Source organism: Medicago sativa, chromosome 6 (assembly GCF_051527215.1).
Source record: "Medicago sativa cultivar Bolivia chromosome 6, Bolivia_mono, whole genome shotgun sequence".
Taxonomy (NCBI): Eukaryota; Viridiplantae; Streptophyta; class Magnoliopsida; order Fabales; family Fabaceae; genus Medicago; species Medicago sativa.
The window spans coordinates 36204149-36232045 of record NC_140754.1 but is presented as its reverse complement, the minus strand read 5'-3'; the positions used below and the strand labels follow the sequence as shown (position 1 = coordinate 36232045).

The following is a 27897-nucleotide window of genomic DNA, read 5'->3' as shown; positions in this document are numbered from 1 at the left end:
CACTCTTATATATATATATATATATATATACATATATATATATATATATATATATCTTTGTATGTATGTATGTATGTATACACGTATGATGGAAGTTGTATCCAAAAGGTGCATAGATATATCAAAAGTCACAAAGGTTTAAAAGAATATGGAAGAGATGCACAGGTTTGAAGAGATGCAATGTATCATGGTACAATTAATAATCTATGATGGAAGTTGTATCCAAAAGGTGCATAGATATATCAAAAGTCACAAAGGTTTAAAATAATATGGAAGAGATACAAAGGTTTGAAGAGATGCAATGTATCATGGTACAATTAATAATCTATGATGGAAGTTGTATCCAAAAGGTGCATAGATATATCAAAAGTCACAAAAGTTTAAATAATATGGAAGAGATGCAAAGGTTTGAAGAGATGCAATATATCATGGTACAATTAATAATCTATGATGGAAGTTGTATCCAAAAGGTGCATATATATATATATATATATATATATATATCTAAAGTCACAAAGGTTTAAATAATATGGAAGAGATGTAAAGGTTTGAAGAAATGCAATGTATCATGGTACACTTAATAATCATTCAAGTTACAATGGTTAATAATCATGGAACAAATAATTTTAAATTTATTTTGGAATGAATTTAAAACTTTGTATCCCATCCTTCAATATTTATTTGGTCCATGTTAATAATCGTACCAGATTAATAAACTATGTACCACAAAGCAATGTTTCCATATTGATAATGTATAATTGAACATGAAGCTTAAAGTTAATAGATTTTAGCATTAAAATAAATTGATATGAACATCAACATCAGGGAGAGAGGGACTTGTAAAAGTCTCATAACCATCCAATATTTGATTAAAATAAACAAAAATTTAAAAGTTAAATATTAAATTTATGTTTAGTCATTGTGGGCCGTTGAATTTTTTGTGATAAATAAGTTAAAAAGTCTGTCGGTGCATGTGCATTATATGGGGTGGGTTGTTGGGGTAGCATTGATATAAAAATGTGGATTATCATTACCATAAATGTTGTTATGTTGTTTTGTTTTTATTTAATTAGGTTGGACAAATATAGTTACATTACTTTATCCAACGATGATAAATTACATATATTTAACAAATCCTTTTTATAATGGTAACAAAAAAAGAATCCTTTTTATAATGAAAATTACCAAATCCTTGTTCGTACCTCATTTCCTTGTAATATTAAAAGAGATGGCAAAAGCACTTGAACTAAAGTTGAAACACAAATAAATATCTTTCTCTCTTGGGCTTAAACTCATTTCATTTACAACCATCCACCTACCATGGCAGATCTCGAAAAATTGCTCCAAATGGATCCAACTTATCATTTTTCTGCCATTCGATTATCCTTTCAAGTTAGAAATCTTTATTTCTACTTTAATGTATAAAATAATCTGATCATCTCATTTTTAAATAATGTATTTTATATGATATTTTCAGCAACATGCTGAGATTGGACCAATTTTTATTCAAAAATTTCATCAAGATCTAACAAGTGCTTGGAACATTTGCAATGACAAAGGAAAGATACACAAATTAAAGTTTAACATTAGCTTGTATAACCCAACTGTTACGGATGGATGGACTGAAATCAAAGAATGTTTTGATTTCCCTGACAATGTAGAAGTTGTATTTGCTTATTTTGGTCGGCTTGGATTTGTTCGTAATGAAAGTGGTAGAGGCATTGTTGTTAACTTGCGACGTTATAAATAAGGGATTTACATGTTGAGTGGTAGGGTGGTTGCACATGTATTTGGCTTCAAAGTTCCAACTGAAGTTAAGATTGAACTTCTTGCTGATGAGAAAGCTAAGAACATGTTTAGGATCACATTTTCGGGTGATCCTAACTTTGCATCTGATAAGCTAAAGGTTCAGCAACAAGCAATGTACATTACCTCTGATGATGATGAGCCCCAGGTTGATTCTGACAATGATGTGGCTATCCAAGACATGCAACAAGTTGAAGAAGTTCAGCAAGTGCAGGCAGTGAATGAAGTGCAGCAACCATTTATCCTCTTTCCATTAAAAGTTATACAAACAATCACTTTCACCCTTACATTTTTCATCCCTGCGATCTCAACATACAAACCCAGCACGTCACTTTCAACGCAGACAAAAATTTGTGTACAACTTCATCATGGAAGGTGATTCATCAAGGTAAAATACCCCACCCTTAATGCTTTTTGTCGCATTGTGTTAGATCTACTTTTCTTTTCATTACCTTCAATATGTAACCCTAAATCCGAGATAGACCTATAGGGTTTAACATTTTAATGTTTTGTTTTGTTATTTTTCCTAGTTAGATCTATAGGTATAACATTTACATTTTAATGTTTTATTTTGTTATTTTTGAGTTTAATGTGAAATTATTTACGGAAATGACCTATGTTAGTGTACTTACGTTTAAGATATTTGATTTTTTTTTATGCTGTATTGCAGTGATAGATGGTTCTCTATGGAAGCCAGAAGAGGTGAAATTCTGGAAACCATCATCTAGCCGAATCAGGTAGAAAAACACCTATGAATTACGTGCTTACAACATCATTGCAAATTCATAAATTTACACTGAACAATATTTGTTTTATTTCAATTTAGGGAAGGATCCGTATCCCAAAACAGTACTGCAAAAACAATCGCGATAAACTCAAGCAAAAAGCTCTTGATTTGTTAATTGATGGTGAAGGCATACAATTTGAAACATGTTTTTGTATATGGGTCCTGGAGTTAGGATTGCTAGGGCTTTTGGTATCAAAAATCCAACCAGGGTAAGGCTAGACTATGAAGGTGCACAAAATGTTTATAAGTAGACACGACTAGGAGATATCCACGTTCCAAATGTATTCCCGGCGCATGTAAAAGAGGAGCCTATTGAGATTTTCTCTGACGATGAAATGGAGGTGGAGGAGGTTAATGAGGTGGAGGAAGAAGATATTGAGGTGGAGGGTGTGACTGAAAACGTGCAAGAGGCTGCCGCCGTTGATTTCTATCACTTTGAGAAGATTGTCACAAAAGCGTTGGCTTCCGTTGAAAAGCCTCAATTGTTGGTATATGAACTTCATTTTTTTCCAATTAAATCATTGTTATTATCGCAATCTGTTAAAACATTGTTGCCATGGATTACTCCTTTTTAGGATTACTAAGTAGCTTTAGTTATACGAAGCCAAAATGTGCTAAAACCAATACTTTGTACAATTTAGCTTTACTTATATTGTGTTTTCTAGCATTGGCTTAGTGGGTCTGATACAATAGGTTTGTTCCCATGGATTACTCCTTTTAGGATTAGTAGGTAACTTTAGACATGTGAAGCCAAAATGTGTTTTCTACCATCGGTCTTAATGTGAATAGGTCTGATATATTGGAAAAGTTTCAATCATTTCAAATTGGAAAAGTTTATTTATTTATGTTTTCAAAAAAAATTAATTTAACATACATAAATTGTGATGATTTACACTGTTTGAATCATTTGAAATCAACCTTGATAAGTTAATTCTTTGTTTGCTTTTTTCATCCAGCATTTTCCTAATTCAATATCCAAATGGGTGTTGAGAAGCCGATATCTTAGAATGACGTTGGAAGATGTGGAAACACATAAGACCTATGATTGTAGGATATGGCCGGAAGAAGGAACGCTGAGAAGTGTTTGGCAGGTGGATGGTATGATTTTATCGTGGACCGTGGTTTACAGGTGAATGACAAATTGATATTTGATTTAAAGGATCCACCAACAAAAATGTTTAATCAACATGTCCGAGACCACTGAGAAACAGGAGGAAGGATGCAGGAGGAAGGAAGGAAGAGGTTATGTGAGGAAGGAAGGGGTTATGTAATCTTCAGTTTGTTTTGGAAATGTTATTGTGTAATGCTTGCATGCCTAATGACTTTAGTAATTGTGTTTTTTTTAATTTGATGTTGTAATGACAACCATTTTTGGTTGGAATATTTTGGTTGGGTTATTATATTCCAACCATAATTTGTTCAAAATTACTTAACCACTACGGTGAAAAACTTTTATCTTTGTATTATTATCATGAGTCTTTTTCAAAATTCTAGGTTTATGTTTCTACAAATAATATCCAAACACACTTAGACATTGCTATATTGTGTTATTGCTATATTGTGTTTAAAAAAATATCTTCATTTTTGGGTAACGTAGTTAATTTGTTTTCATTACACAATCAAAGCAAATTGGCAAAGTAGCGGTGTACATTCATACAAGACCAACAAAATACATACATAAAAATCTTAATTTATCTAATCACTGATGCAAATAATTTGTGTGGATGATTATCAATATGAAGAACAAGTAGTCTCCAGCTTTGAGTTCTTTTGCCCTAACAAAATCAAACCATCCGCTTCCAACGTATTTCTCCATCCAATTTCCTTTATCACGAACTTCACATTCATATTCTTCTCCATTTTCATCATCAACGATTCGAATTTTCGATTGATTCACATACATACTTTGGATTGCAATCTTCTCAGGAATATGCTAAACATTCAAAAAAAAATATTACTTTTCAATCAGAATGCCACAAATTACAAATAAAATTGCAAATACAACAAAAATAAAAAACCAACCAGAACATTCCTTCCAACAGCCGTAGCAGAACTAATACTATGCATCCAAAAAGTATGATCACCATTTTGAAAATTTTGAAACTGTGCAAATATTGGGCCATCAACTTCTTCTTCGTTTGGATTTTCTTCTACCGGAAATGGGTGAAAATTGGGCATCAATTCGTCCAACACCGGATCGATTACATTGCTGCAGTTACAACAACGGCTAATAAATAACCAAATGATTGAATAAAGGCTAAAATATGGTTTTAGTCCCTGCAAATATGCCTCGTTTTGGTTTTAGTCCCTGTAAAAAACTGAACCCATTTTGTAATTTTTGGTCCCTGCAAAATATTTTGTTTTTGAAAATAGTCCCTCCAAGGACTATTATAAAAAACAAAAAATTTTGCAGGGACCAAAAACAATTTTTTTTTACAGGGACTAAAACCAAAACGAGGCATATTTGCAGGGACTAAAACCATATTTTAGCCTTGAATAAATAACACAAAAATTGGTGTTACCTGCTAGAGGAAGACATTTTCAGATTCAAACCTAAGATTTTTCTTCTCAACCTTCGAGCAATACCAAGATTCAATACAACCCTTATAATAACCCAAGCATTTCTAAATGGGATGCGACCCGAAATTGTTTGCCCGGTCCATACGTAAAAAGCCCAATCTTTTTGCCTTGAAAACGGATCGGAAAACCCAAAATAATGACCCGATCTTTTTAACCTATCCTCTTTCACTAACTTCATCTTCATCCATCTTATACGGCGATGATGGCAGACCTGCATCCGCCGCCCACAATCACCATCTTCATCATTCTTCGCTCATCGTTCATCGTTCTCCTTCGTTATTCTACCATGATTACAAACTAAACTATACTTAATTGATAAATGAACATAATAAATGGAAATGATAATAATTTATTAATGTGATATATAAATAATGAAGGAGAATAAATAATTTCTTTGTTTTTAATTTGTAAATAAATTATTCTAAATTATATGTAATTCTTTATTTTACTGAAGATAAAATACATTTCTTAACTTATTTAAAAAAAATAATTACTTTTTATTAAGTTACAAATTGAATTACATTAATGTGAAAGGATATTTCTGCAATTTTGAAGAATAGCGGAAATACCTACTATTCAAGTACCACATGTGCGATCTTGGCCATTGAATTTTTTAATATTAAATCAATGGTGATATGCCTATTTTTGCACCATACCAAAGAAAATACACTTTGGCATGCTAAACGCCACCTTTTGAAAGATTCTTCTCTAGAGAAATTGTAGGATTTGTTGGATTTCATTTTTCCATTAATCACACTAACCAATCGACTTACGAGTGCATGAGACAATATCAAAGATGAAGAGCTAGCACTACTTTTGTTGGCTTCACGATCCAATTCTAACAAATCCCTAGTGCTGTCAATGTTCGGAGGAAATTAAGAGCACTACTGAAATATCTCATATTAGGTAAAAAGTAAGAATGAGAAAGATGATCCACCTTACATGTACACGGGGGAAGATGTGTGGCAAGCTGTTCGTTATTATCCAAAAGTGACAGATAATGGATGGCGAGCCAAACTTCCAGGGTATGGAGATACTCATCACTGGACCAAAAGAAGTATATTTTGGGATCTTCCATATTGGAAGGACAATTTGTTACGGCACAATCTTGATGTGATGCATATTGAAAAGAATGTCTTTGATAATGTGTTTAACACTATCATGAATGTTGCTAGAAAAACAAAGGACAATGAAAAGGCGAGATTAGATTTACCTTTGCACTGTTTACGCGGTGACTTGGAGATGACCCCTCTTCCTAACGGAAAGATGGCAAAGCCAAAGGCAAGATACACTTTGACATCTAAAGAGGCAAAGTTGGTGTGTGAGTGGATTAAGGAACTAAAAATGCCTGATGGCTATGCTTCAAATCTTGCAAGGTGTGCTGATGTCTCCAAGGGTAGCATGCATGGTATGAAAAGTCATGATACCCATGTATTCATGGAGTGTTTAATACCAATTGCTTTTCGTTCTTTGCCAATAGAGATATGGAAGCCATTAACAGAATTAAGTCTTTTCTTTAAAGACTTATGTTCCAATACATTGACGATGGAAGGCTTGGTTAAGTTGGAAAAAAACATTCCCATCATCATATGCAAGCTAGAAAAGATTTTTCCACCGGGTTTCTTTGACTCAATAGAGCATCTCCCGATTCACCTTCCTAGTGAAGCAATCCTTGGCGGTCCGGTACAATATCGGTGGATGTATCCATTTGAAAGGTAATTGAAATATTAGCATTTTTTATATCTTAGCATTTTATTTGATAGTAATTACATGGAACATCTTTTGTGTAGAGTGATGGGAGATTCAAAGCGATCAGTGAGAAATAAGGCTAGAGTAGAAGGTTCCATTGCAAATAGCTATTTATACCGCGAGGCAACCCATTTTTTCTTTCACCACTTCAAGACCTTCAACCTGTTATCGACCACAAGTTTTAGAAATGATCCCCGATCTGCACATGAGGGAGTTCTACCAACTTTGTCTATCTTGAGCAAATGTGGTCGTCCTAGTGGGAAGCCTAAAGATTATTGGCTGACAGATAAAGAATGGAAATCTGCTCATGTGCATGTCCTTATCAATTGTGATGAGGTTAAACGATATCTTGAGTAAGTTACATTCTTATCACATCAATTATGATCTCAAACCAATGCATATACTTATTAATTTGGTTGGTGATGTCAGCATGTTCTTGGAATGTCATTCTATCAACAATGAAGATGCTTCTAGTCATATACATGCAGAATTTCCTTTGTGGCTGAAGAAATATGTAGGTTAATGCACGCAATTTAATTAGTTAGCCAATAAATTACATAAATTTAACTTGTGCCTTATGTATAGGTACACAATGACAGAAACGGTGTGACAAACCCATACATTAGAGGATTATCTATGGGTCCTGCATCGAAGGCAATATCATGGAACATGCACTTTGTTAATGGGTATAAGTTTCACACTCAAGAATGGAGTAATGGAAAAAAGACCACAAATTGTGGGGTGCATGTAAAAGGTATTACAGAAGGAGGAGAAGATGATTATTATGTGTTATACCCTAATTTTGGATCTAAAAATACTAGCTCAATTCTTCTTTTCTTGTATTTCAAGTCATTTGATATGTCTCTGATCAATTGCACCTTCCTCTGCATCTTATTTCAATGTTACTTGCAAAAATTCTTGAAAAAGGGTATATTAGTCATTTCCTGTATCCAAACTCATTTTAGTACTTTAAAAATTGTTTGTGTCTTTTCATTTGGTTTGAATAGGTCTTTATTTCAATTCTATGTCAAAATCCATTTTAAGAATCACAGTTGAAGTCATTTTGAGTCAGTCTAGCTCCTAGGGGCATTTTAGTCATTTCCTATGTTAAAAACTCTGTTTAATTTCTAAAAATTGTCTCTGAGTCTTTTCAATTGGTTTGAATAAACTCTTGCTTTAATTTCATGATAAAATCCATTTTAAGATTGCATCTGAGTCATTTTGAGTCGTTTTGGTCCCCAGGGGCATTTTGGTCATTTCACACGAAATTTCGACAGAGAGAGGTTACTTTAAAGTACCTCATTTAAGTAGTTGGTTCGTTTTAGTCCATTTTGTGTTTTTTATTGGTTTCACTTTACGTTTATTTCAAATTACATTTTTTAATTCAATTTTATTAATTTTTGCACTTTAGTCCTTTCTTCTATTTTATTTTTTATTTTCTTTCTTTTAAAATCTTTTCCAATTTTCATCTTAGTCCTCCAAGTCAAACTTTTATTTTTAGTTTTTTTTTAGGTCAATTGCAGATTGGTCCCAAATTCTTAAAAATTGCAGATTAGTCCAAAAGTTTGTTACAAGTCCAAATCCACGTGGCAGCAAGGTATTGGTCCAACTATCACACATGGAAGCTTATAAATAGCCAACTCATCAATGCACAGTAGACAGATCCATTCTCTAACCGCCAACTCAACAAACACAAGTCCATTTTCTCTCTCATCTCCTCAGAGATCAAACACCAAAAATTTCCAGAAATTGGAATGAACACCATGAATGTTCATCCCCAATTCCAACCCTAACCGAATTCAATTCACACCAAATCCCCATCAATTCAGCACCAAAACACATCAATTCACAACAATCCATCACAGAACAACAAAAACTCAGAATCAAATCAAGAACACGAAGAACACAATGAAAACCCTAAGTTTCCAGAACGAAGAAGTGAATTGAATTGAAGCTAATTCGCTGCAATTCTCAAAGATTCGAGTTCGAATCTTCATCATCGAATTGAAAGAGCCGTAATACAAGCACGAATTCGAAAGAATTGTGCGATCACAGTTCAAAGAGGAGAGAAGAAGAAGGATCGAAAAGATTCGAATTAGAGAAAAAGAAGAGGAAGATCAAGAACCGATTTATTTTCGGTTTCGAAGCTTACCAGAATCATCAAAACATATCAGGACTCAAGTTTTCCGAAGATCATCATCTAAAACCTCCAATAAAATTGTCAGGTAACACTCAAATATCATCGTCCTTTTCCAAAAACAAGTTACAAGAACGAATCAACATAGATCTTCAGACTTTCGGAGAGTTTCACTCGAAAAGATTGAAAACCTAAAAAATAATTTCGAAACCGTAGCGAAGTCTTTAGATCTACGTTGATTCAGATGTCATCTGTGTAAATCAGTGTTAGATTCATGATTAGGGTTAGGAAATGAGTAGATCGAAGCAAAAAACCGTAAGCTTCTGAGAGAAGATGAGAGAAGATGAGAGAGTCTGAAGAGAAGAGAGAGAAATTAGGGTTTAGAATGAATTAAACCGGTCCCTGCTGCTTTTATATAGGTGTGAACCGGATTGGTTCATTCGAACCGGTCTGGTTCACTCCTGGACCATGTGTCTTGACCATCTGATCTAGGGTTTAGGATCCTGGATCAATCCAACGTCCCTGATGCGTTTGGATGATCCAGGATCCATGCAGGTTTGGGTTTGGGCCTAGGCTTCCCTTTTTTTTCGTTTTTTGTTGTTTTTTTGCTATATGCACTTGTTTGCTTGCTGTTTGAACCCCTGCATGCTTATTTTTGCACTATAAAATTCCTAAAAAAATTTCTATGTGTTCTTGATCATTTTCTTGACATTTTTGTGATGTTGTTATGTGTTAAAGCTTGATTAAAAAATATGTGTTATTTTCTTGTTAATTCTTTACTATTTTTGTTAAAATTTGTGAAGTTTTGCATGTTCTTGAGTCTAAAAATCTTTTTAAAAAAAAATTCTAAAATTTTCATATACATTTCTTGATAATTTTGTAGTATTTTTGTGATGATTTTTGCATATTAAAATTGATAAAAAATAATGTGTTGATTTTCTTGCTATTTTGTGATGTTTTTGGATTAAAAACTTGTGAAAATTGCTTGAGTCTAATTCCAATTCCTTGAAAAATGTTTGTGACCTATACCATATGATTTTGTGGAATTTTAGCTACTGTTTGTATGTGCTTTTGCTGCATGTGTGTGAATTTTGCTTAATTGCTTGGCTTGCAAGTTATGTTTGTGAATAAATAATGCAAATGTGTCTAAATTCACTTAAAAAATGTCAAGTTCATCATGTTGCCTTGATCCTCATCTTAAAACCAGAGTTTATGCCCTTTGAAAAATAGGTTGAATTGTGAGGATTATAGGTCATATGATTCTTGCATTTTTGTGGTTGAATTATAGCTATACCATGCATTATTTTGGCTATGTCTTGTGCCAATTCCTATGCTCTTGCTATAGTATTGTTCATGCTTTATCTTTACCATATCACACCTCATACTACTAACCATTTCATTTCATACTTCACACATTCCATAAGCATTTCATCCTCCATCTTGTATTCTTAGTCCTTATTATCATACACTTTAATTTTTACACAAAGGCTTAGAATGTAATGACCTAGGGATTTTTGTACTTTACTTTTATGCAATTTTAAAATTCTTGCAAGACCATAGCATGTATCTAGGCCAATGATGTAAAGGACAATGGACTCTAATGATGTACACCGACACAAGCACCGACACATGCACACACATCACATAGATACTCTAGATGTATGCTTAAGGTATGCATGCCTTAGATGTATGTGTAGGGAATGTATGCTTTAGATGTATGTTTAGGAACTTTAAAACTTAGCCTAAAAATCATTTTCCAAATAAATATGAACAATATCACTCAAATCATTTTCTAAGTAAACCTTGGGATCAAAACCCCATTGTATTTTCCCTTTTATTTTCTTAATCAAATTTCAATGAAAATTAATCATACTTGACTTCTTTCCAAAATCACTAATCAAACCTCACAATTTCACAATCTTATGCCCTTGAGGCCTCTCTCTCTCATTCTTCAAATTCCAATTTTCAAATTTAAAATCAACCAACAAAAACAAAAAAAAAACATTTTTGGAAGAGAACTACGGCGGATTTGATCCCTTAAACGGGTACGTAGGCAAGGAATCAAAATTCTTTCAATTCGAATAAAACAAAATTTTAATCACATTCTTCTCCCTCCAATTCTTCACTTAGTAAACTCTTAGGTGTAAATATCATTTTTTAAATAGCATTTAAAAATAAAGCGCGCGCGTAGAAAGTAAAGACGGTTCCTATAGGATACTATAGTCGTTATGGGTGCCTAACACCTTCCCGTAGCGAAAACAACTCCCGGACCTCGATTCTCAAAGTGTTTTGCTTATTTTTTCCCTTCCCAAGAAAAAATGAGATATCAAAGGTTAGAAAGGTTCAAACTTAATCAATGTTTGACACCCGAAAACCAAGATAAAACATTATGGCATCATTCAACATATCTTTCAATTGGAATACCAAGACTTGAGCAATAAGATAACACTGTTTTATTGTCAATGGTTTGACCCAACAAAGACTCGCGGGACACGGGTTCATCCGCAATACAATATTGTTGACATTAAAATGGATAGACATTATGCTCTGTATGACCCGTTCATCCTTGCGCAAAAAGTAAGACAAGTGTATTATGTCCCTTATCCAGATATGTGTAAAGATATGCATGGTTGGTCTGCGGCAATTAGTACAAAACCAAGAGGACATGTGGAGATTGAAATAGTAGAGGATGAAATTCCTTATCAATGCGATGATATGTCACCCACTGTACCCGTCACTGAGTTGGAAATACTGCATGGTTTAGCTGATGCAACACTAATTGAAGAGGTTGAGATGATTATTGATCCTAACAATGATCCGATGGACCACGATGGTCAATCGGAAGATGATGATGAAGAGGAAAGTGATGGGGAGGACAATGAGGATGAGGAAAATGAGGACGAGGATGAGGATGACGATGACTACGATGATATATAGATTACATTATTATTGTATTGAAGTAGTTGTTAGTTTAAGGGAAGGATCAAAATTGTATTTTGGAGTATTAATGTTTAAACTGTGTATTTATCTTAATTTGTAGTACACTATGTATTTATTTTTATTTCTCTTATTTCTGCTATCACTACATGCTTTCGGTTGTTTGTATTATTCTGCTAGTTCTAACTGTACGTATTTTCTCTTAAGCGTTCACATATTTCTGTTATTTTCTGGTAGTGAAATCAAGGGAGGAGCTATCCACACCACAGGTCGTAAGGCTCACCATGACGTGGCGCTAGACATGGTATGCATTCATTAAATTCTTTAAATATTCATTGCTAGATTTTTTTTTGTAATTTCCCTTAAATTTGACCTATGACAATTTGTTTCATGACTTCATTGGCAGTGTAAAAAACTAGAACGACCTATCTATCCCGATGAGCACTTCTTGTTCACGCGTAAGAGGAAGTCTGATGATTGGGTTGAAAGTCGTGCTGAAAAAACTTATGTAAGTTATTTATTGTAAAATTTTGAAGTTGGCATTGAGTTACTAGTTGCATTGGTGCAAATGTGAATTGTATTTTTTTTTTCTAAGACAAGATTAGGAACCTAAAATCAGAATCTGAAGCATAAGTTTGAACTAATGCTATCAGAATTAGAAACCTAGGATCAGCTGAGTGCTAGTCCCTACATAGCAAAACTACAAGTAATGTTTGTTTTTAAGGTAACAAAAACAAAATCACTATCACACAGTAGTTGAGACTAGCTAGTGATGTTAAATATTACATTGAATGGCCGCGTGTATATAGGAAGGCTTTGTTTTATTATGTTTTGTTTCTCTTATATTTATGCAGTAAGTATGTTACAACATAAAAGATGATTGTGCTATATCAGTAAAATCAATTCATTGGGTTGTAATATAATCTGGTTGTCTTGTGAACTATAAGAATTATTCTCTGTTGCTGAATTATTCTCTGGTGTGAATTGAAATTAGTTACATACATTTTGGATTGTGGCAGAAATTATGCATTGTTGTAGTAGAGACTACATGCATGTTACCTTTTGGAATAGACATGAAACATGCACTACAAATGTGTTCGCTAATTTGACAATATATTAATAAGTTGTGTTTTGGCTTTAGGATTGTGTTTTGGCTTTAGGATTGTGTTTAGTTTCTACTAAATTTATGGTTAAGACTTCATTATATTTGTGGTTTGTTTATCATTAGATGCCTCAATTTCAATTCATGTTAATATCTCTATAATATTATATTTTTAAGTCTTAAATATTATTTTGTAAGTATGATAAGGGGTCGTTGACCAACAAAAAATATCCACATGCATTCAAGTTAATTAATGTCAGTGAATTGAATGCAATTGCGTACGGTATTTTTCAATAAAATTGATAGCTTATTATTTAGCATCCACAATTTCGAAAGCTAAACTTAGCATTCACAGTTACTGATGCTAAATTTAGACCAACTATTAGCGTCCATTTTTATAGATGCTAAGTAGCGTCTACATTACATGCAATTTTAACACGTGTTTAGCTTCAATTTTAGCGTCCACTTTTGCAGATGTTATTTTAGCGTCAGCTGGATGCTAGTGTTTAGCATCCAAGCTTTTACTGTCGTCAATTTTTTGTACTCTATACTGACTCTAAATGGCTGTTAGCATCCACAATTTGCCTTTTAGCATCCATTTTTCAGCTGAATCTAAAACACCATTTTCTTGTAGTGAAATAAAAATAAAAACCTTAGGTAAAAAAATAAAAAAATAAAAAAAAACTTTGTTGTGGTTGATGGAAAACCATTTGTATGAATTTGATTGTCCTTGCAACTATTATTACTATTTTTGATGAAATAAACTATTATATGGTAAAGGGAGGAAAGAAATAAAATGTGATGTATTTTGTTTTGGTTAAAAAATTTGTCGTTAAATTGAGAATGAATTATATGAATATTTTTGTGTTAATATAATTTTGGTGTCTTAAAAAGATGTTGAAGTAATTCTAGGTAATTAAAAAAAGATAATAATTTTTTAAAAAAAAAAAAAGTATTATCCATGGATATCTGCAAATATTCATATACCCAATCATATATTAACCTAGTTTCTCTTATCCATCACAACTAACTTTTTACTCAATCATAGGTTAACCTAGTTTCTTTTATCCATCACAACTAACTTTTTACCAATCAATAATCATAGGTTATTCCAACGCTTTGAAAAAGCCAGTTCAATGGCCAACATAGCACCAGTAAGTTCAACCTGCGAAGCATTGCCTTGGCCACCATTATGAGCAAAACTTCGTAAGTTATAAGCTGCAAAATTTCTGAATAAGCCTCCATAAGCAGCATGAAGTTGCTTTTAGTTATAAGTTTGTGTTTTGATGATATTCATTAGCTAGGTTTATTTGATGATGTTTAAATATTGTTAGTTATAACCTAGAATCATGTTAAAACACCTAGCAATATTTGTCTCATTGTGTCCTATGGTTCTTAGATGTCTATGTGTTGACTGTGTATATAAATCTTCATCTTGAGTGGCCAAAACCTTGTGTCTAGATGTTTGATTCGATTCAAAATAGTTTGAATTGCATCAAGGAATGTTTCTGCCTTTGTTTATTGTTGATATGGAGCTTTGATTCGAATCATGATTCCTGGAATCATATCAATCATGAATCGAATCAAAATGTCTTGATTTGTATCATTCATTGTCTTTGGTCTTGTTTTTTGCCTCTTGGAATTAATTCAAATAGTCTTGATTCGTATCAATCTTCATAGCTTCATCTTTTTCTTGCATGAATGAATCGTATCAAATTTTCTTGATTCGCATCAATCTTAATCTGAAAACTTTTGAATCGTATCAAATATTTTTTATTCGTATCAAATTTTGACAGCATCATATTTTCTTTTTTCACATGTCTGAATCGAATCAGACTTTTACTGAATCGATTCACTACATTGTTTTTGCCTAAAATCTTGCACATATCACTCCTCCCTATATATAGCAATATCCATACTCCACCCAAAATACTGGATCATTTGCATTTATTCTCTCTCTCCAAACCTCATTTTCAACTTGTTCTTCGGGATTAAACACGTTTTCTAAGAATCATTGTGGTCTTTGAGTTATAGATTGCTAGAGTGTTATAAAGATTGTAAGTTGGTTGCTTTCAAGGATATTGATTGGGAATCAAGGATCTAAAGTGAATTGAGTAATTTTATTCCACCTCCAAGGGTGTTGGGGGTTCTTTCTAATCTTTTCAAGTTCAAGGGGATCCAACCGCCGGACATAGAAAAAAAAAAGTTCGAGGGAAGAGCTTCAAGGATTGTATGGGTGATTGAGGGTTTGAAGACTTGGAGAAACGCCAATTTCAAGGGGTACTTGAAGATTGAGGGTTGTGGTTGCACAGGAGCTGAAAATTTGGGTAATTGAAAGAGTTCTTGTAAATCACAACATTGTAATCAAATTTCAATTTTAGTGGAAGTCCTTGATAGAAACATTTTCTATCAAGAAGAGTAGATGTACCCCGAAGCGGGGAAGAAATGAGGAACTACTATAAATTTCGGTGTCGTTTCTCTTCCCTTTCCTCTTTTACTTTGTGTTAATTTGAGTATATGAATGTTTGATAATTGTAGCTCACTGATTTGAATGTGATCTAAGTTTTATTGTTAACCTAGTGTTAATTCATTGAATTAAATTTTCTCTTTAACTCAATATTGATCACATTTGAATTCAATCAAGTTTCAATTCATCAAATTCATATACCTTGTGTTCATTAGTTGTAGCTCGATATATTGCTCTTATGTTTGGTTTGAGAATTGTCTTGTTTTGTATTTATTTATTTATTTTTTTTAGAATTATTGATAGTTGATTGTATTAAGATTTAGCATTTAAATCTCTCAATTTAATAATAAATCTTATTGTTCTTTCAAAAAAATAATAATAAATCTTATTGTGTTTACATTGTCTTAATCTCTTTGTCATTGTTATCGTTTCAAGCACTAATCCAATAAACCAAAAACTATTTTCAAACTCAATTTCGCTAAAACTCGATAAATTTTCAAAAACGCTATTCACCTCTCTAGCGCGTTCTTTACCTTGTCATATAGACCAACACAGCAGAACCATTAGACCCACGAACCACGAACCTTACATATATTATGAATTGTCCTTACCAACTGAGTTAAGCTCGTGACTTTCAAACTTGTATCTAAATAGATGTAAAACATTTCAAGGGAGATAATGGATCACTAATCTTGTTTTAGGAAGAGAACATATGGGGGAAATATTGTGTTCACCATTGAAGATCATTTGAAGCTTGGATTCAAGCCCCATATGCTTTTTAGTTGAGGGGATTAAAATTGCAGTTTGGCCAAAATAGGAGACTAAAAATTGCTTATAAGTTTAATTTTCTGTCGCATGTTATTATTTATTTAATTTTGTACAGTAATTGTTATTTATTTTGCTAGTAATTTTTGTTTTTGAGGATTAATTTCAAAAGTAAGTTATCGCTTATCACACTCATTTTTTTAGTAGTCTCGTAACTAGACTCACGCGCTAAAACTTTGTTTGGTAAAAAATGTCGAATAGTTGATAAGTTAACTTATAACGGATAAACTTATAGTGGATAAATTAGGTGAATGAATTTGTAATGTTTGATAAAATTAGCGGTTGAACTATCTCATAAGTATTAAATGATGTAAAAGAAGATATATTTAATTATTTATTTTTTTCAATTGAGGCTACAAAGAGTAAAATCGAGATAAAATATGATAAGCTTTAAGCTTTAAGCTATAAGCTACTGGAATCAGCTTATCAAAAATTGCTATAAGCTGGTAAAAATATGTTTTAAACTCGAGAGAAAATGACAGTTATCAAACGAGTGTTTTTTTTTAGTCAAATGAGCTTTTGTAAAACATAAATTATAAGTTCAAATAGTGACTTGACAAACACACATGGGAAAAAGTGGAGAATCCAGAGTTCCAACTACATTTATCGGACACTGACGTTTAAAACCTATTCAAAAATATTGTAATAAAAAATGAAGAAATAAAAACTTAACCTAAAACCCGACTATGTTTGATAATAAATGGTGGATAGTTACTAAGCTAACTTATAACGGATAAACTTATAACAGATAGTTGAATGAATTTGTTGTGTTTGATAAAATTAACGGTTGAACTAACTTATAGAAATGAAATGACATAAAAAGATATATTTAATTCATATTTAATTTTTTTCAATTAAAGCTACGAGGATAAAATTGAGATAAAATATGATAAGCTATAAGTTTTAAGCTATAAGCTAGTTAAATTAATTTATCAGAAAACACTATAAGCTAGTAAAAATAAATTATAAGCTCACAAAAAAGTAACGATTATCAAACGAGTATTTTTTAATCAAATGAAGTTATAAAACATAAAGATATAAGCTCAAATATATGACTAGACAAATACAAGTTTGAAAAGTAGAGAATTCATAATTCAAACTCCAATCTCTACCTATCAAGCTCTGTAAGCTACCAATCAGGTGGCATTTAGGGTGCACAAATGTTAAATTTGTGCACCATACACAAGTTAAGGGAAATTATTTTTAACCATTGAATAAGAGAGGGACATTGATCCTTATTATAGTTTGTCCATTTACTTTGTTTTCAACCTCCCTCACCCACCCATTTCTTCCACCACCTCCTTCATGCCCCCATTCACTCGCCACTACACCAACATCAAACACACTTAAAGTTGAATTGTTTCATTCATAAGCACAAAAATAAAATAACACATAAATTCAAATCTTAATTACTATTCATAAATTGTTGGATCTCGAATTTTAGCAGCGAATCAACCCCATGGTCGCTTCGTCATGCCACCGTAATGGATTTCTTTCACCGCCGATGTCACTGCGATGTTCATCGATTCTGCGTTTTTCTCTGCGTAGATCCAACAAAATGGGTGTTGTTGTCTTTTATTTTGAGGGACTTAGGGTGGTGCTCGTTGAGGTATTGAAGACAATGTTCAAGGAAAACGAGCATTAGATCTTGTTCTTTTTCACAAGATCTATTTAAGGATCTACTTCTTTTTGCGTTCTGAACACCTTCGTCGGAGAGCCACCGTTCACCGTCGTTGCCAAGGACTCTAGTCATCATCTCCATCTCATTTTTTTGGACAACTTATCCTTTTTTTTTATCATCAGTAAAGTGTATGACATTTTTTTTTACATGGAAGTGTATGATAACAAAAAACATAAAAAAAAATTAAGGATAAGTTGCCCAAAAAATGAAATAGAGATGATGACCGGAGTCCTTGGCAATGGCGGTGGACGGTGACTCTTCGGCGAAGGTGTTCAGAATGCAAAAAGTTGTAGATCATTAGAGAGATCTTGTGAAAGAGAACAAGATATAATGTTCTTTTTCCTTGAACATTGTCTTCAACACCTCCACGAGCACCACCCTAAGTCCCTCAAAATAAAAGACAACAACACCCATTTTGTTGGATATACAACGACGAAAAAAGCAGAATCAATCAACATCACAGTGCCATCGGCGGTGAAGGAAATCCATTATGGCGGCGTGATGAAACGACCATGGGGTTGATTCGCTGCTGAAATTCGAGATCCAACAAATTATGAATAGTAATTAAGCTTCAAAATTTGGGTTATTTTATTTTTGTGCTTACCAATGAAACAAGTCAATTTTAAGTGTGTTTGCTGTTGGTGCAGTGGCGAGTGAATGGGGGAATGAATGTGTTGGAAAATACATGCATAATTTCCTTCCTCCGTGAAATCAAAATAGGCACTAGCGGAAATGTGAAATATAAGTGTAATGACACAAAGAGAATTTTAGCGTGGAAAACCTTCTCAATGTGAGAAAGGAAACCACGGGACCCTTGGGCTTCTTAAACTTCCACTATAATGATATTGGGAATACAACAACTTCACCCTTTGGTGGATCTCACTACAATATATCTTTCAGTTTGTAAGGAACACTCTCACAAATTGGCTCACTTTCCCTCACAAGAAAAACTCTCTATGAGGATCACTTTTCTCTTTTGAGCAAGACTCTCTTTCTCTCTTGCTTTTTGTTGTTCTTCTCTTGTGGTGTGTTGTGAATGCTTGCTCATGGTCCTATTTATAGGAGAAGCAAGCCAAAGTTGCCTTACATGCATGAAGACACTTGTCATTTGCCTTTCATGCAAAACACCAAGTGTCCCTTGCAATACATGCACTCATCATGTGTCTCTTGCAATGCATGCACCACAACATATGTCACTCGTACACTACACCATGTATTACTCATACAGTACACCATGTGTACACCATGCACCTTGCTACATGTCATCACATGCAACCTTCCATTTTGTCAAATGTATGTTGGCCATGTGGCAATGGTTGGACCCCACAGAATGGTTAGACTTTTGACCCGTGCGACGCACTGATCTTGTCGACTATAATAGAGACCAATGAATAATCTTTAACACGTAAGATTATGGGTCGATCAATAAACACAAATTAAATTATTAGAGATACAATATTACAATCAAATTTGTCTTACTGTGTCCTTCAATGACACTTGAATCTTATCAAATTTTACATTTTAGTTTTGAAAAACTAATCAATTAAAGACTGTTATTTTTTTTTTTAATCATAATATATTATTGGGGGATTATCTTCTCATTTTTTTTTAAAAAAAATTATGAAGAAAAAAGATAAAAAGAATACAATATTATATTGTTGCATGGGTCAATTTTATTTATTACTTTTATAGTTAAAAAAAAAATTATTTAAGTTATTTGATTCTCTTCATTGTCAATTTTATATAGCCGAGTTTGCATGGAAATTAGAGTATTATGTTTGTAAACGTATTAAATAAGTGTACAAAATATTGTCAAAAAAAAGGCAACATAGGAATGAAATTGGTACGATGCATTTTTTTAGATGAAATTTGTTAGGTTAAATTACTGTTAACCTAATACAACAAATTGGAGGGAAAATATCAGGTTAAGTTACTGCAAACATAATAAAATTAATAAATAAAGATAAAGATACAAGGGTCAGAGTTCAAAACATCATATTACAAAATATTGTCAAAAAAAAGGCAACATAGGAATGAAATTGGTACGATGCATTTTTTTAGATGAAATTTGTTAGGTTAAATTACTGTTAACCTAATACAACAAATTGGAGGGAAAATATCAGGTTAAGTTACTGCAAACATAATAAAATTAATAAATAAAGATAAAGATACAAGGGTCAGAGTTCAAAACATCATATTTCTCCACATTTAAACGTGTTAGTTCTAACCATCAGACTATTTAATAAAAAAAAAAAAAAAAAGTGAAGTCTCAAAACTGATTTGAGAATAACTTAAAATACCAGACCAATTTAATGGTTTAGTCGATACAAAATGAAAAACAAAAACTTAACCTAAAACCCAAACCCTCTAAACCTCTCCCCATTTCCCAGCAACCCATCCCACCGCAGCAATGCGCTTCACCATCTTCTCCCTCCGCCCCACCACCCCCACCTCCCACCACCTCCACCTCCGCACTCTCTTCTCCGGCACATTCACCCTCGTCCGCGACCGCGGCCTCGACCACGCCGTCGAACGCGAAAAGAATCTCAAACCTCTTCTAACCCTCCTCTCTCTCATCAACAACGAACCCACCAAATCCCTCCCAATCTCCATCATCAAACAATCCCAATCCCTTAACCTACCTTTCCGCCCCATCGAATTCATTCGAAAATACCCTTCCGTTTTCGAAGAATTTTACCACAATGGTTGCACTTTTGAGCCTCATGTTAAGCTCACAGCAAAAGCTATTGATCTTAATGCTGATGAAAAGTTCTTGGTTGCTAGTGATGTTTTCAAGAAAGATGTTGCTGTTAGGGTTTTGAAATTGTTGATGATTGCGAAAGGGAATAAGATTCCTTTGAGTGTTGTTGATGGTTTGAAATGGGATCTTGGTCTTCCTGATGATTATGTTAAGTCTGTTATTCCGGAGTTTCCGGATCATTTTCGCGTTGTTGGTGTCGATAATAATGCTGTTTTGGAACTGGTTTGTTGGAGTAAAGAACACGCTGTATCGTGTTTGGAGAAGAAATATGGGGATAAAGCGAAAGGGAAAGGGGTCGAATTGGGTTTTCCGGTGCAATTTTCGACTGGTTTTGAGATGGATAAGTAGTATGAGAAATGGGTGAAGGAGTGGAATGGTTTGAGGTATGTGAGTCCGTATGAGAATGGTGTGAATTTGAGTGGTTCGAGTGAGGAATCGGATAAGTGGGTTGTTGGGGTTTTGCATGAGATTTTGAATCTTTTGGTGAGTAAGAAGACGGAGAAAGATAATGTTTTGATGATTGGTGAGTGGTTGGGTTTAGCGTCGAAGTTTAAGAGGGTGATTTTGGAGCATCCGGGGATATTTTATGTGTCGAGTAAGAATAGGATGTATACGGTTGTTTTGAGAGATGGGTATAAGAGGGGTTTGCTTGTTGAGGATAATCCGGCAATGGAGTTTAGGAGGAGGTATATTCATTTGATGAATACTGTTAAGGAAGATAGCAAGAAAGATAAGGATGAGAAGGGAAAAACAAGTTCAAAAGAGGGTAATTTGAAAGAGGATGAAGGTAATGTAGGAGAGGAAGAGCGTGACGAGAATCGCGGGGAGGAGGAAGAGGAAGGGAGCTGTGAGGAGTTGTCTGATGATGAAGATGAAGATGTTAGTGAAACTGTCGATGATGATGATGATGATGAAGAGGAGGAGTCGGCGACGGGTACTCGTAAAAGCTCTGCCAATAGAAGGGGAAGAAACAACTTTGTTGAAATGAATTCTGCCAATAGAAGGGGAAGAAACGTGGCAGAAACAAATTCTTCCGATAGAAGGGGAAGAAACTTTGAGGGATCGAATTCTACCAATAGAAGGGGAAGAAACTTTGAGGAATCGAACTCTACCAATAGAAGGGGAAGAAACTTTGAGGAATCGAGTTCTAACAATAGAAGGGGAAGAAACTTAGAGGAATCGAATTCTACCAATAGAAGGGGAAGAAACTTTGAGGAATCGAATTCTAACAATAGAAGGGGAAGAAGCTTTGAGGAATCGAATTCTAACAATAGAAGGGGAAGAAACTTCGAGGAATCAAATTCTGCCAATAGAAGGGGAAGAAACTTTGAGGAATCAAATTCTAACAATAGAAGGGGAAGAAACTTTGAGGAATCGAATTCTAACAATAGAAGGGGAAGAAGCTTTGAGGGATCGAATTCTGCCAACAGAAGGGGAAGAAACTTCGAGGAATCGAATTCTGCCAACAGAAGGGGAAGAAACTCTGTGGAAATGAAGTTAGGTACTGAAAAACCTTCGAGTGATTCTCGTAGAGAGAGATCAGGTGGGAAGGTTACCCAGTCAACGTGGGAGATGAATGCATCAGAAGTGTCTAAAAGAATGCAAAAACCAGGTGAATATAAAGATGGTGAAAATTCGCCGCAACGATCAAGATCCTCTAAAAGCAGAGAGGGGTTATTAACTGTTAAGAAAACCGTTGTTTAGTGAAGATATATCTGTTACTCAATTGGTGTGCAGGTTGGTTGTTCTTCCTATTGATCCTATTATGTTATAACTTTCACATCTTTAAGGTTAGAAATTTGGTGTTTTGCTTATTGTTTTTGTTTTTCTATGCAATTTATTGTTATGCCTGTTTTTTATGAGAATGTTGGCTGCTAGAAATCAGATAAAATATGACACGACTTCAAGACCTGTAATTAATACAAAAACAGATTATAAATTAAAAGAGGGGAAAATATAGTAAAAGTTAGCTCGAGTCATTGTAATCATACTGAAATGCTATTGATTATCTTATTACTACTAGTTATTATTAGATGAACGGAGTAACTACACTATTCTCATATATACATGTATAAAAAACTTAAAATTTAAGAAAAAATTATGTAGTGTAACAAAGTGTTGAGTATTCATGCTTCATTCCTTGGTTGGTTGCGTCTTCATCTCTTAGGTCCTTGGATTAGTTGTTGATGATTAACTTATTTGTGGTTTTCATAGTAGCAGAGAGGCTGACTTTTTATTGCAAATTGCAAAAAGTGATCTTTGCCGCTCGTTCATGCTCTTGGTTGGAGCACAGTAATAGTGTGTTTTCAAGAAGGCTTCCTTTTCGTAGATAAGATTAGGCATTTGACTTGCATTTGGTTGAAAGCAAAGTATCAGTTTTAGGGGATTTATGAATATGAGAAATGCTAGCAAGTAGCAAAAGATACCATTATTAGGTGAATTTAATGTTAGTCTTACTAAATAGTTTTAGGCCACTCGTCATTTAGGGGAATCCATGTGAAATTAACTCAATTATACTTTTTTTGTTTATAGAAAAGAGCATGTGAAATGTGTTTTTGTTAGTATTTCTCTTCCTAAGATATACACATGTATGTGTCGATAGCGGCGCTATAGCATTCAATAGCAGGAACATGTAGCGGAACCGATGGCCACTGTGACACCTTCAGCCTGTGAGGCGCTTTCCACAGTTGCGGTTGTTGCAGCCATGAATGGCGGTGAAATTGTGGCCAGGTCGCAGCTCAAATCCGTTATCAGGTCTGCTATTAGAGCTTCAGGGCTAAATTTTGAAAATGTCTTATTTTGAAAACATTGTCTTTTTTGAAGGGTATAATTGTCCTTTACGGCACTTTAAGTGACTTAATACTTTACTGTCTCAATTCCCGTGTTTTCTTTCTTCTTGTTGCTGTTTCCTTCTTCGTGTGCTCTGCCACGTCTTTGCGTGTGCTCTGTTGCGTCTTTTATCTTCATTGTTTTGTTCTGCTTTCATGTTCTGTTCTGATTGTTTTGATTTATACTCTTCATTCTGTTCTTTCGTTGCTCTGTTCTGTTGTTTTAGGCCTTGTTCTTCATTCTGTTAAGTTCTGTTCTTTGATTAATTTAAGAACTTAGATGTCATTTTGATTACATATATAACTTGATTTTGATAGGAAATGAAAAAGTTGATTGTAATTATTAAGCATGATGGTTCAATTTTGTGTATTTTTCTATTTTTGAGTATTTATGTTTACTTTGACACTGATTTTAGTCTTTGCAATAACGGCTATCCCGCTATCCGCTACCCGCTACACTGATAGCATTTTAGTAGGTCGACACTGTGCAGTGGTATCTGGGATTAACAGTACACGAAATTTTTTCTTTCGATTTTTTTCTGTTTTATTTTCCTTTTTGATTTATATTGGAGTGTCGCTTATAATCCATGTTCCTTGTAATTTGTTCCATCTGTTTTAGTGAATTACGAATACTTGTGAAGATATGTATCAGCCCAATAGATCTTAACTTCAAATTGGGCTTTAATATTAACAATGAACTTTGATCAATAATTATCCATGTGTTTAAGTTTGTGTTTTTTTAGCTTTGAGCTTTAATGTGTATGGTATAAATATCATGCATTTGTTTCCTTGTACTTCGAGTTAGAGGCCATATTGCTCCCCGCTTCACTTAAGTATTTTGTGAGTTGGCCGCTGTAGCTCTGATCCACAATTGATTACACTGCTGTGCATATACTTTTATATGCCTTCCGATACGTTTTGAATAAACAATGCTCTGTTGGGTATGTGACTCTGCACGTGTGTGGAAAACTGTATTGGAAGCAATTTTCTTCCCCCTAAAGTTTATCGACACTGTCAAGTCTCCCTCATTGGGTCCACTTCTATATACACTTTTGTTGCAAATACTGTTTTATGTTGCAAAGTGTGTTGTTGCAGATTGTATTTGCAAACATCTGTTGGGTATATTACATCACTATTTGATAATGTTCTCACCATTATTTTCTTCAAGTGGTTTCTTCTTCACATTATTTTCATCGAGTGGTTTCTTCTCCATTAACATATTGACTATTCATCTTCCGGTGAGTCTCCTGTCTTTTCTAAGGCCAATCTTTATACTTAATTATATACGGATTGTTTTAATAGTTTTGTGGTATTATTGTTTTTGGTTGTTCAGATTACTCTAAAATTGGGATAGGGTGACAATTTTACGTACTTAAATTTGTACTCCTACACGTGATTATTTCACATTCATCTATTCGTTTATGTATTCTATTCAACAGAAGCCATACAAATCACTAAATATGGATGACTTGTAGCACCGAGTTTTCTATCTTGAGTATTTTTCTAACGACTATCTTGATTTACATTAACCTTCAAGACAATATGTTGCTACTCGACCATTCATGGTTTTTGGTTCTTCTGGTAAGTCTTATGGACCGGAAGAACCACAAACCATGAATGGTCGAGTAGCAACTTGTTGTCTTGAAAGATGAAGCAACTGATGTGGATGAGACTCTGGAATCAAGATACTTGTTAGAAAAATACTCGAAACAGAAAACTCAGTTCTATAAGTCATCCATATTTAGTGATTTGTATACATGTTGAATAGAATACATAAAGGAAGAGATGAACGTGAAATATCCATGCGTTAGAGTATAAATTTAAGTACGTAAATTTGTCACCCAATCCCAATGTTAAGAGTAATCAACAATCCAGAAACAATAATACTACTTGAAACAATACATGAGGCTCGCCGGATGAAGAACCAGAAAACAGTTAAGAATGATATGGGTTGTAGTTTGTATTTTGAACCAAGACGAGGGGTTTTAGCCATACGAGGATGATAAAGGGTCCTTCTTATTAGAAACATTGTCGTTTGTATATTGAACCAAGATTCAGCTCAAGGAAAATATAAAGGCCATTGCTTTAGCTTAGTACTAGTCTAGCATCTCAAATAAGCTTCTCGACAGCAGTTAACTACTTTCATTTGGCCTTCACTATGAAACACAAACACCTGTCATGAAACACAGACACATGTCACGTTGACACCAGTAATAATTTGAGCAAATGAATTGAATGTAATCTTAAATGGTGGTATTGATGCTTCAGTGGGGCTTCTTTTCCATATCATTATTTGCTTCTTGTACATTTGTCGATGTTTTTATGTTACCTTTGCTGTTGCTGTTTGTCTCTTCAAATTTTGAAATTTAGGTTTTTGTTTTTATTTTGTTCACAGAAACGCAATTGGCATCGGCATGATTTTTTTCTCCGATCAGCCCTGTTCTTTCAGAGGTAGGACAATCTATTTCATAGAAGGGTAGTTTTGGTATGCTCTATTTACTATGCATGATACTACAAATCTACAATAGCTTTAAAGGGGACTTCAGAGTTCAGATGTTATTTTCAACAGTGCTGCTACTAATCTTAATCAAGTGTAACACGAGAAAACCTACAAGTTTGTACCTTACAAGTCAATTAACGTTCGCAACTGTTTCATATCCTATGATTTCTGCTTAATTATCTTCAGTTGTTGTCCCTAGAAATATTTGGTCTTAGGTAAAAAAAATCTTTATTTTGTGCTGCAAAATTATGATATCTTTTTTTGAAATGTATTTAAAAAGTTGTATAGTTGATGGTTGCAATCAATAAATTTGATTTCTTTTTAATATTACTGTCCGGTCTAAAGCATTAACCAAGTTTGACAAGTAACTTGGAGCTTCAACTAAATTACAATATTATTGTTACTCTTGTTACTCTGATTTCATCAAATTCATTGTAATCTCGCATGTAAATGACATATGCTTAATGCCTCTAGGCCCCTAAATGATATCTTTTTTATCGACCAAGACAAAATTTTATATCTACTTAGCTAAAATGGTCAGGTTGAAGACTGTAAAAAAGTCTTTTAAACCTATTAGACTGATCTGCATAAGTAAATATAAATAATAATTTTTTTATTTTTATTTTTGAAAGAAAGAACTACTATTCTTATTGTTGTTATACTACCTCCGTCCCTAATTATAGGACCCTTTTGAAAAAATAACGGGAATTAAGATAGTGGATATTTGTATTAAATATGTTTGTAATTACTATTGTTTTTACAATTTTATCCTTTAAGAGAGATGGTTGGTTTATGTTTTCAACATGTTATTTATTTTGATTGAAGAAAAAGATGTATAATAAATAGGGGCATGTATGTAAAGAAATAATTAATGTAGTTGGAAATAGCAAAGGGGTCTTATAAAAAGGGACAAAAAAAATTCTCAAAAGGGTCTTATAATTAGGGACGGAGGTAGTATTAATGTGTACCTTGTTAATTCATGCATATTTTTTTCTTTAATTTAATTTAAACGTGATGATCTACATTCCATAAAAAAAATATTGATCCACATCAAAAAATTTATCAATAAAATTAGCTAAAAAGTTAAACAATGACTCTTTGTTAACTCGGTTAAACGGGGAACTGGTCTAAAATGTAACGATCAAGGGTGTAACGATCAAGGGTTATAGGAATTTAGACCAGATAGAGATATATTTGATATTTTGAGGTGCCTATGAACAATTGAAGATGCTTAAAGAGCAATTTTTATTAGTTACACTTCTGTGTTGTTTTGGCCACATGGCCCAGGCCCAACCTAGTTTACATTATCTGTAAAAATAAATGGGAGCTATTTTACCCACCCCTCAAAACCACTTCAAATGTACAATTTTGAGAAAAAAACTTACAAAACACTATTAATATTTTTTAAAAGATCGAGATGGTAGAATTATTATTAAAAACAGTGACACTAATAACCATTTTATAAGTGTTTCATGTGAAGTACCAATAAGTTTTGTTTTTTTTTAAGGAACTCTTACCAATTCGATGATATATGCCAAACAAATATCCTCTGTCCGTCCCTTTATGTAAGCATATTTTGTATTTTTTACATTTCTTAAGAAAAGTTGTCAGTGCAATTAATATGGATTAATATTACCAAATTGTCATTTGTTTGTATGTGTATTAAATTTGACTTTTTATATTTCAAGACAAGTTAGTAGCATTAATTATGAATATGTTTAGGAAAGAAAATAATAA

General features: G+C 33.5%; 4 protein-coding genes across 4 annotated transcripts; all 4 read left to right on the top strand.

The window, feature by feature from the left end:
• Positions 1–108: 108 nt before the first annotated feature.
• On the top strand, positions 109–4081 carry LOC146914854 (uncharacterized). The gene is made up of 4 exons (XM_085717551.1): positions 109–2194; positions 2477–2543; positions 2633–3081; positions 3550–4081. The coding sequence occupies exons 3-4, from the start codon at positions 2929–2931 to the stop codon at positions 3724–3726; spliced, it is 330 nt and encodes a 109-aa protein (XP_085573677.1). The 5' UTR covers positions 109–2194; positions 2477–2543; positions 2633–2928; the 3' UTR covers positions 3727–4081.
• A 2016-nt stretch (positions 4082–6097) lies between these two features.
• LOC146914853 (uncharacterized) lies at positions 6098–12129 on the top strand. Its single transcript, XM_085717550.1, has 5 exons — positions 6098–6888; positions 6964–7275; positions 7352–7436; positions 7508–7703; positions 11446–12129. Exons 1-5 carry the CDS (start codon positions 6116–6118, stop codon positions 11994–11996), a joined length of 1917 nt encoding a protein of 638 aa, XP_085573676.1. The 5' UTR covers positions 6098–6115; the 3' UTR covers positions 11997–12129.
• Positions 12130–20481: 8352 nt separating this feature from the next.
• Positions 20482–22569, top strand: LOC146914852 (protein WHAT'S THIS FACTOR 9, mitochondrial-like). The gene has a single exon (XM_085717548.1). It carries the CDS (start codon positions 20482–20484, stop codon positions 21178–21180), a length of 699 nt encoding a protein of 232 aa, XP_085573674.1. The 3' UTR covers positions 21181–22569.
• LOC146914851 (uncharacterized) lies at positions 21349–26317 on the top strand. Its single transcript, XM_085717547.1, has 2 exons — positions 21349–22569; positions 26056–26317. The coding sequence occupies exon 1, from the start codon at positions 21349–21351 to the stop codon at positions 22534–22536; it is 1188 nt and encodes a 395-aa protein (XP_085573673.1). The 3' UTR covers positions 22537–22569; positions 26056–26317.
• The last annotated feature ends 1580 nt before the right edge of the window (positions 26318–27897 follow it).